Source organism: Callithrix jacchus, chromosome 3 (assembly GCF_049354715.1).
Source record: "Callithrix jacchus isolate 240 chromosome 3, calJac240_pri, whole genome shotgun sequence".
NCBI classification, from domain to species: Eukaryota; Metazoa; Chordata; class Mammalia; order Primates; family Cebidae; genus Callithrix; species Callithrix jacchus.
In genome coordinates, this window is record NC_133504.1 from 191,374,116 (window position 1) to 191,383,930 (window position 9,815).

A 9,815-nucleotide genomic window follows, 5' to 3' on the forward strand; every position below is an offset into this window, starting at 1 on the left:
GTGGAGGCCAGTGGTCAGTCAGACAGCTCCAGGCCCTCGCTTGCTCAGGGCCCAGCCCAGGAGGCTATCAGCAGGGTCCCCGAGCAGCTGACACCAGGAACGCTGGGGGGAGGGGCGGGGACAGAGGAGGGGTCCGGAGTTGGGGGCGCTGACGGCTCAATCCTGCCCGTCACCGCTCAATGGGCCCTTGTCCCAAGCCATTGAGCTCCGCATTCCCGGCCCCCTGGCGACGGCCCTGGCCACGGCCATCTCCGGGGAGGCAGGAATGTGGCGGGCGGGGCTCGGGCTGGGGGTGGGGGCTCCCGTTCTCACGCCCGCGGCCACTCTGGCCGACTCAATTGGAATTTAAATGCCGGCCATTGTTGTACCCAGAATGGCCAGGAGTCAGTGCTGCCCTGAGGGCTTGGCCGGGTGGGACTGGAGTGGCCAACCCAGCTTCCCATCAGGCCCAGCCACCTCTATAGGCCTTTTCCCCAGCCCCTGCTTCCAGGCAGTCCTCCTGGATCTCACCAGCCCCCCTTTCCTGGCTGCCCAGCTCACATTCTTTCTGGTTATTTCTGTCCTGGAGAAAACGACAGTGGATCGCCCCTACGTGGTCCCTGCCTGGGCTAGGACGTGACTGGGGAGCCCCACCCATGGCCTGCCATCTCCCAGACCAGCTGGTTCCGTCCCATCTGTGGGGAGCAGCCCTCGCCCTCCCAGGGGCTGCACTGCAGCCACCAGGGGCCCAGGAGGGGGGCGGGAGCAGAAGGAGCTCAGGGCTGCACTCAAGGCTTCTGGGTACCCCGACTCCACTGGTGGAGGAGGCTGGGGTAGGACGCTGGGCCCACCCTGGAACATCCTCAGGTCCAGGCTGAGGGCAGCACAGGGTTCTCAGGGGGTCTGACCCAGGCAGGGCTGGGAGGAGCCTTCTGGGGCACGTGTCCCCATGAGCTCTGGCCTTGTGGAGTTGGGGGAGTCCCAGGAAGAGAGGTGAAACTCTAGCCTCCCACGTGGAAGGCAGCTCATGGGAGCCCCCAACTTCAGATCACATGCTGTGGAGCTGAGATGCACCGGGTAGGTTACTCTCCTGGACTAAGGGTGGTCTCTGCGTCTGCCTCCAAGCAGAAACCCCAGGAAGGGGAATGTGGGGATGTACCCAGCTTCTGAGGACACACGGGGACCTGCCACCCCACCACTGCCTGGCTCAGACCCGGGGCCGCTGAGTCTACCCTCCCACAGCGGCCAGGATGTGCCACAGGGCACCCCAACTCCATGTATGCAAAACCCCCGGCTCCCATTCTCACACCCCAAATCCCCCAAACACAGCTCCAGCCCCCAGGTAGGGGCCTGTCCCTTGATGCCCTGGGCCATCTGCCCAGCTCAGGCTCCCTCTGAGGGCCGGGCCAGCCACAGGAGGTACCGGCCTGCTCCCCAGTCCATCCCACAGCCCTTCCTCCGCCAGGACTTCATTCATTTATTTATTTGCTGAACCTCTGACATGTCTGAAAGGGGCCTTTGTCTGCGCAGACAATCAATGGCACAAATGGAATGGATTCGTGTTTGGGGAGAGTCTGGTGTGTGTGTTCGTGGGTGGGGGGGCCGGGCCGGAGACCCACGGAGGGACTGTAGGCACTGTCGCCCACCCTGCCACATGGCCCAGGCCCAAGCTGTGTGCCCTCCAGGAGTGGCAGACGCCCATGAGTAGGCATCAGCCCGGCCCAGCCTGGATGAGCGCCGTGCTCACGCGGCAGCCGGGCCCAGGCCACCTGCACAGTGGCCAGTGAGGGCAGGGCTAGAGACACCCAGTGACCGCTAGACTGCACCATGAGGGCCCAGGGGGCAGCCTGCAAGGGCCCTGAGGCCAGGGTAGAGGTTGAGGACGGCCGGGCGAGCTCCCAGCCAAGTTGACCCTCGGACGGGAGGAGGCCACCGTGAGCTGCCACTGAGACTTTTATTGGAGAGAGATGGGGGCCCAGGGGGCTGGTGGAAGAGGCCTGTGATCTATGCAAGGTTTTCAAAAGATGGTTTGCCGGCAGGGTCTCTGATACTGGGAGGAAGTGGGTACGGGTCCCAGAGAGAGGAGACCACCTTGACCTGAGCAGGTGTGGCCAGGGCCCAGGTGTGGCTGGAAGGTCTAGCCACACGGATTTGCTGACTGATGAGCTGTTGGGGCCGAGGCATGTTCATGAGAAGGGGAAGGACTTGGCTGAATCCCGTCACCCCTCACTGCAGCCCTCCCCACGAACAACGAGGGCCGAACTCCCTCCAGGCAGGACCGCCCTGCCTGGCCTCTGCCACTTCACACTGACTCACGCAGAGCCTGGGGCTACCGGGCCTGATGGAGCTGGCAGGCAGGGACTGACTTTTTCCTGGAGGACTTCCTGGAGGAGGCGTGCTGCAGTTGGAGGCCTGAAGAACAGCTGACAGACCGGGGTGCCTGTGGTAAGGCCTGGTGCCACATCCTGGGCCCTTGGCCTGGTGGAGGTTGGGAAGGAGTGGGAGGCTTCTGCCTGTCCCGGCATCCCAGCTCCTGCCAGTGCCCAGTGCCCGCCCAGATAGACACGGCCCATTCATGGGCCACAGAGGCACAGCCGAGGACATGTCAGTGGCCTGGTTGGCCCAGCTGGAGCACAGGGCCTGTGGCTGTTTGTCCAGTGTCCACACATCCACGGCTGATCGGCTTTGTGGCTGGCTCAGGGAACTCCTGGCTGGTTCTCAGCCACTGAGACTGTGGTCTCTGAAGCAAGGGTGCCAGTGAGGGCAGGAAGCTTAGGGACACCATGGGAGCAGCAGGTTGAGGGATGAGGGAGCCCCACTGTCCAGGATGTGAGGTGCAGGGAGCTCAGGACCCCAGATCTACAGCTGGGGGCTGTCCATGGGGGTGCTGGCGGCTGTAGGCCTGGGCAGAGCTCAGGACTCAGAGGCCCCCTGGGTTATTTATTTATTTTAGACATGGGGTCTTACTATGTTTCCCAGGCTAGTCTTGAACTCCTGGACTCAAACGATACTCCCACCTTGGCCTCCCAAAGTGCTAGGATTACAGGTGTGAGCCACCGCATCAGAGGCCCCTTGGGCTGGCCTGCTGGTGCCCAGGAGCTCCTAATTAAGCCCCTGGAGGCAGCTCCCTCTGGGGTATTGCCCTTGGTCCTTGCCTTTGTCTGGAGATCCACCCCTCCAAGGCCCTCGGGGGGCAACCTGCCATTGTGGGATCCAGTCACCCCTTGGCCTGAGTGTTAGGGGCATCCCTGTGCCTTGGATGACCTGTGTTGGGTCCCAGGCAACCCTGTTCTGCCATGACCTCTCCCTTCCATGTCCCCACGCTGGGCCACAGGCTAGCAAGGTTCACCTCTGCTTAGAAGTGGCCCACCCCGACAGCACAGGCAGCTTCAGCCCCATCCTCTGACCTGGCCCCAGACGCACCTGCATAAGACTGAAGCTCTGTCCCTCTGTGTGCTCAGGCTAGCATCTGAGGGCGGCCTAGGGAGGGTGAGGCTGTCCAGAACGTCAGCCCATCCTGCGCCTCTTCGGGGCAGATTGTCATTCTGGGCCTGGGTTCCTTTGTAGTGTCTGGAAAAGGCCGATAGTAGCCAGTGGGCTCACGGTTTGGACTCCTGGCCGAGAGGCTGTGCTGAGCCTGGGGGTGAGCCTGGGAGAGGCAGCCTGGCTGTGGATGTGTGGCCTTGGAGATGGCGCTCTGGGTAGGGAGCTGGGTAGGGAGGAAAAGGCAGGCAGGTGAGGGCCTGGGGGCTTCTGGTCAAATCCCCACAGTCTGGGGCTGGAGACAAGGCCACAGAGCAGCAGCTCCCGCAGAGCCTCACGCAACCGGGGCAAAGACCTTCATCAGGGGCAACCCGGACCCCCGGGATCCAGGACACGGCCAGGGCCTCTCTCCCAGGGAACTACGCTGCCATCGGACGTGGGGTTCAGGAAGCAGCCCAGGTCGAATGGAGGAGAAAGGAGGAAGGAATGCCCGCAGGAATCTGAAGCTGCCTTCCAGTTGACAGGTGAGGCTGGGGGCCTCGGGTGAGTCACGTCAGAGGACAATACAGGGCCTGGGGGTGTCCACCTCGGTGCAGAGGAGGAGAGGGCCACAAGCACAGCCTCGAACTCAGGACCCTCCAGCCCAGAGCCACTGTCCTAGACCCAAGCTCAGCACACACCGGAATCTGTGCCTGCTGGAATGCACGCTCCTCAGGTCCCCCACTCTCCCGTCCCAGGCCTACCACCCCATCACCCACAATCAGCCATGGGGGTCAGAATACACACGGGCTCTGGTCCAGCACCTGCCCATACCCCCATGAGCAAAGCCTCAGGGCAGAGGGGAGCCTCCATCTGGGCCAACGGCGCCCACGGGGCCCATCCCAGGCAGTGAGGACCAGGAGGAGAGGTGGGGCTGAGGCCTGGGGCTGAGGGCTCAGGAAGGAGCTTCCCAGAGCAGCCGAAGTGGGTGGCAGGTGGGGAGTGAAGGGCCCTAGGTGGAGGCCAGGGCGGGTGGAGGCCAGCAGCCAATTCGAGAGCTGGCTGCTCATAGTCACCCGCTGGGGACCGTCTGGGCCTGATAGGCCCAGAGGGAGGCGGGTGTGAGAACAGCCAGATGAGCCAACCTGAACTCACCTCCCTCCCGGCCCCACCCTGACCCAGATCCTGCTGCCATCTGAGCAGGAAGGGAGCTGGGATCTGAGATTGGGCCCCCACAGACTCAGATGCTGCTACCCGGCAGATGGGAGACCAACACCAGAAAGCCACCAGCCCCCTCTGCCCTGACCCAACCTCCAGTACCCATGTCTTTCTGGAGGCAGCTCCAGGCCCCGCATGCCGGCCCCTGCCCATATCTGGGGCAGATCAGCTGGGGAAAGAGTCGTGCTAATCTCTGCGTCTCCTGGGACGGGGCTGCCAGGTTTGCAGCGGGTGGGGGGTGTCAATCGGGGTTGGGTTTCCCGTTGGCCCCATCCCAGGCGCCGACACCTGCTTTGGGCGCGACACGTCCATTCTGCTCCCGTCAGAGATAACACCTTCAGCGCTCACCGGCTGTCCAGGGAACAAGGGCTGGCACCGGCTTGAGCCGGGCGGAGAGGTGGGCACAGTGGGCCAGGGCCCAGGGGAGGGCCAGTTGGAAGTGAAAATCCCCCTTCCTGCCTTCCATCAGGGGGCCCAGCAGGAGGGAGACTTCCTGGAGGGGACATAGGGTGGAAGCGGAGCAGGCTTGGGGGACCCAAGCGGTCCCTTCCTCTCCAGAACACAAGCCACCTTGGACCCAGCCGGCCCCTCATCCCCCAGTCAAACAAGATGACCAGAGAGGATGTATGCCAATCCCCATTGCCCTGGGTCCTCCTGTCACCATAGCCAGGCCTCACCCCGGAGCCCAAGTCCTTGCTCAGGTCAGAAGGAGGTGGAGGCCTGCACCAACTCCCCAGCCCCCAGCCCCTGCCTGACTCCGGGCCGCTGTCACCCTCAAAGCCCTGGGAGGAGGGGCCACAGGCATCTTTGGGCGATGCCACAGGTGCCCCAGTGGTAGCCTGAGTGCCCCACGCTTTGAGTTGGGGTGGTGGGGAGGGTATGAGCCGTCCCCAGGTCTCTCCATCTCTAGATCTTTGGGCACAGGTGAGTGGGTACCCATGCTTCTGCATGGCATGGAGCTGGCTTTGGGCAGTGCCCCTATCCCTGCAGCCCAGTCTGAGAGCTGGCTGGTCACAGTCACCCCTGACCCTGCCTCGGAGACCTTGGCTCTCCCAATAGCCCTCACACAGCCTGCAGGCCTCCGCACACTCCTGCCCCCCGCCCCCCAGCTGCCAGGCACCACAAACACCCACTGAGCCCAGACCCTGCCAGGGGCCAGGCAGGGGACCCCTCCGAGTGACCCCTCCCGGGGCTGGGGCCTGGCATTCATGGGTGTGCCCCACGCCCAAGGCATGTGCACACGTGTGCCTGTGTGTCCGAGTGCACACAGGGGCCAGGGCAGAGTCCCTGGAAGTGCCCTGCTGAGCAGGCCCCAGACCCCCTGCAAGCCACAGGTCGGGAAGGTTAGGCACCAGGGTGCACATTGCTGGCTCCAGGAAGCCGAGGCCTATGCTCCTGGGCCTCCCATGCCTGCTCCGAGCCCCCCCGTAGACTGCCAGTGGCTCCTCTCTGGGCCTCTGTGGGCTGAGCCGGGGCCTTTGCCTGCCAAGGCCCCCGTTCACCCCCCTTCGGAGTCTGGGGCCCCAAGCCGCGGTGTAGAACTGGAGGGCGGGGGCGGGGCTGCGCCACAAGCCAGACCCAGAGGCCCCAGCAAAACCGCGAGGCCCCAGCACCGGCCTGCTGGGGGAGGGGGAGGGGTCCCAGCCCACACTTCTAGCCCCTCAGGGTCCCCACACACCCAGCCTGGCCTCCAGACAGGCAACAAGACCCAGAGAGGGGTGGCTACTCCCCGGCCTCACACAGTACACCAGGTGGGGCGAGCAGACAGACGGGTGCTCCCGGCTAGGAAGCACCACCGCAGACACAGGGCCCCTGCCCAGCCCCACCCGCTGTCCTCATGGCCTTTGGGCACTCAGTCTGGCCGGGAACCCTCCCTGGGACCCCCCAATTCCTCACCCTGGAGAGTCCTGTGTGCTGTGCCAACCCCCACTGCCCTGAATCCTCCTGTCACCATGGCCAGGTCTCACCCCGAACCCAAGTCCTTGCTCAGGTCACAGCTCCCGAGTGATCTGAAGGCCTTGGGCAGGGAGAGGTTTGCCAACGCGAAGAACCCCCAGGGACATCACAGGGCTGCCTGTGCAGTCTGAGACCAGGTGGGCCTGAGATGTCCCTGGCCCTGCTCCCCTGCCACCGAGAGCTGCAGAGCCTGGAGCCCCCGGGCCGTGCAGACCGAGGCCCTCGCCTGCCCTTTGCCTCCCAGTCCCCAGGGTTAGGGTTGGGGTTAGGTTTCCTCCGAGTGAAAAGCCCAGGGCCCCCCCAGCTCTGTGTCCCACAGGAGTCAAGCCCCCGGTGGATGCCAGAACATGCCCCGAATGGCCTTTGTCCCCAGGCCACCGATGCCCACCACCATCACCGTCCTGCGGGGAGGAAGCCCTCAGGGAGCCGAGACCACGGGCAGACTCCACCCCACCCCAGCCGGTGTCCCTCACCCAGCCTCACTGTCCTCTGGAAGCTACACCCTGCCGGCCCCTGCCCCATGGTAGGGGTCCCAACTTCCGGGATGAGTCCTGCAGACCCCGTGGGGCTTTGGGCTGTGCGGGGCTTTTCCCTGTCAGGGGCTTATCCTGGGGGTTGGGCACAGAGTGGGGGAGTCTTTGGGGCTTTTTCCCAGGAATGGTCCCAAGTCACCCTCTCTGAGCCAGCTCCACCCCCACCGGCTCTGCACCCCCGGCACAGAGCCCAGAGGCCCACAGAGCTCATTAGCACAGCAGCGGCCCCGCCGAGCTCGCTTTAATTGGGGCCGGCGGGACGTGAGAACCCGGGGACCCCGTGCCCGGGCCGCAGGGGGAGGGGGCACCCGCCTGGGCTGCCCGCGGCGGCGGCCCGGATTAGCACGAGGCTCAATGGGCCCAGCGAGCGGTAATTAAAGCTGCCCGCCCGGGCTGCCTCAGGGCCCAGGGAGGCTCTGGCGCCCGCCCCGGTTCCACCCCAGAGCCCTCCCGCCTCAACCTGTGGAGGAGCCTGAGCCCACGAGTGCTGGGAGCTGTATTCCCCTCCTCATCAGCCCTGGTCCTTCCTGCCAGGGGGTCCAAGGTAGTTGCTGCACGCCAGTGTCTGCCTCGGTTTCCCCTTTAGGAAGCTGGGCAAACATAGTCCTGCTAGGAAGTGTCTTGGGAGGTGGGAAACGGTTGTGGGTGCAGGGGTGTGGCCAGGCACCGCGGAACCCTCCAGAACTCCTGCACCTTTGCCTCTGCACTGGGCTTCCTGGGAGCTGCCCAAAGGCCTGGCCAGGTACTAGAAACGAGGCCTGAGGGGTCCAGCACAGACCCTGAATGGGGCAGCTCCTCCGTGCTCTGGGAGGCCCAGCTGAGCCAAGTCTCAGGGGCCGAAGGGCTGCCAGCCCCTGGGGACCATGGTTCCTCCTCAGTGCACCTGATATCCCTGCTGTCCCAGCCCTCACCTGGGACCTGCGCCTGGAGGTGGCCGGGGATGAGACAGAGGCCAGGCTGCTGAAGCATGGGGCGCAGCTTCCCCTCGGCCTGACACCCCTCCTGGGGCTGCCTCCAGAAGAGCAGGCCCAACTGACCCAGAAGCTGTGGAAAGTTCCAGGGTCGAAGGTACAGGGATGGGCCTGGCCGGCCGCCTGCTGTCGGTGGGAGGTGGAGGGCATGGGATCCCCATGGTGGAACGGCCCACTGGGCCAGTGGCCCCCACACCAACCCTGTCATTACTTGATCGGGTTTCCCGCTGCAAACCCCAGGCTCCTGTGGTTTCTTCAGTCACAGGATCCAACCAGGCCTGTCCTTGTCCTGGCTAGGAGAGCGGAAGCCATGGGGGACTCAGAGGACTCTGCCTTTCCAGAGGCGAGGGGGTCAGAGCTGGCCAAAAACTCCTCCAACCAGCAAATATAAGGCTTCTGGGCTCAGGGTCATGACTGTGGGGGCTGGGACAGAGGACTCTGGCCGGCAGGACCCACCAAGCCTCTGCTTTGGGCACAGTAGAATGCAATGGGTGCCTCCTACTCCAGGGCTGCCCCCTGAAGCCCCACAGGGCCACACCTGCCTGCAGCGGGTCCTGAACTTTCTGGGGACATCGGGTGACACAGTGCTGTGGGCATCTGGGGGGCAGAGGGAGCCCGCCAATTCCACCCTCCAGGGACTGGCTGCAGCCCATCTGCACATGTGCTGGGGCAAAAGCACCTGTAGGTGCCCGCCTGGTGCCCACCTGGACAGCAACAATGCCCGCCTGGTGCCCACCTGGCCAGGCCTTCTTTCCCCGCTTGGTCCCATGCTCTTGGCCCTGGAACGCCATCTGTGTGGGTGCCAGGCCTGCGGGTCGGAGGCAGGGGACTGTCAATGTTTTACCACGAAACTTCAGAACCCAGTGTGACTCTGGGTGGCAGCAGGAATGGGGCCCCCAGCCAGCCCCTCATGGGCCTGCCTGGGTCAGGTTTGGCCACATTTTTTCTCTTGGGAGAGAGCTTGTTGCTTCCTCTGGTGAAGATGTTTACTCTCCTGGGGCTGGGGTGCCTGCTGGGGTGCCTGTACCTGCGTGTGCCTGCGTGTGCGCACGTGTCCCTGTGGCTGGGTTGCTGGAGGCGGGTCCCTGGCGGCGGTGAGGGGTCGAGCTGCGCTCAGGCCAGCATGAGCAGGAACAGACAGAGGGGAGCCCCGCCCAGGACATCCCCTGGGCACAGCAGGGCCAGTCACGCGTGTGGTCCAGGCCGAGACCCCAACACTAGACCCCCGTGGGGCTGGGCAGATGTGCAGAGCCCCAGGGCTCCTGGGCCGGCAGTGATCCTGAACGGGCTGCCCTGGAGACTGCGGGTCCAGGTGAGAACCGGCAAGGACATCCCGGGTGTTGGGGCTGAGGCCAAGTTCCGGCTCCACACCTGATGTGGGGTGACCCCGGGCCGCCTCCCTGCACTTCGTTTCCCCACCTGTAAAACGAGGGTAATAACAACACCTCCTTTTTGTAATGTAATCTGGGCCAGGTGTCCCGGGACAGGGCGAATGTGAGCCCTCCCAGCTCTGTCGGAGGTCAGTGACCTCTCAGGAGCAGCCTCCCCTCTGGCCCCAGAGCCCAGAAATTACTTTGAGAGAAAGGGTGAAGCCAGAGGGGGGCCGGGGAAGGGGTACTAACCTGCCTATGGAACCCAGAGCCGGGGCTTCCAGGACGGGAGGGTGCAAGGACCCAGACACCCAGGGCTGAGCTCA

At 64.5% G+C, this 9,815-nt stretch overlaps 1 protein-coding gene across 1 annotated transcript; it reads right to left on the reverse strand.

Annotated features, from left to right (window-relative positions):
* Positions 1-1,302: 1,302 nt before the first annotated feature.
* LOC103792149 (uncharacterized) lies at positions 1,303-6,023 on the reverse strand. Its single transcript, XM_078366077.1, has 6 exons — positions 5,337-6,023; positions 5,008-5,152; positions 3,840-4,034; positions 3,403-3,577; positions 2,296-2,457; positions 1,303-2,145 (listed from the first exon to the last, which is right to left on the reverse strand). The coding sequence occupies exons 1-6, from the start codon at positions 6,021-6,023 to the stop codon at positions 1,461-1,463; spliced, it is 2,049 nt and encodes a 682-aa protein (XP_078222203.1). The 3' UTR covers positions 1,303-1,460.
* Between the last annotated feature and the right edge of the window lie 3,792 nt (positions 6,024-9,815).

Bases quoted from the DNA above. Each gene is read 5' to 3' on its own strand.
- LOC103792149 (XM_078366077.1), bottom strand. From the start codon at position 6,023: ATGTGCACCCTGGTGCCTAACCTTCCCGACCTGTGGCTTGCAGGGGGT. The intron at 3,578-3,839 runs GTCCGGGTTGCC...CCAAACCGTGAG, and splicing joins CCGTGTCCTGGATCCCGGGG to CCCACTGGCTACTATCGGCC. The intron at 2,458-3,402 runs GTGCGTCTGGGG...AACCTCCACCAG, and splicing joins AGAGCTTCAGTCTTATGCAG to GCCAAGGGCCCAGGATGTGG.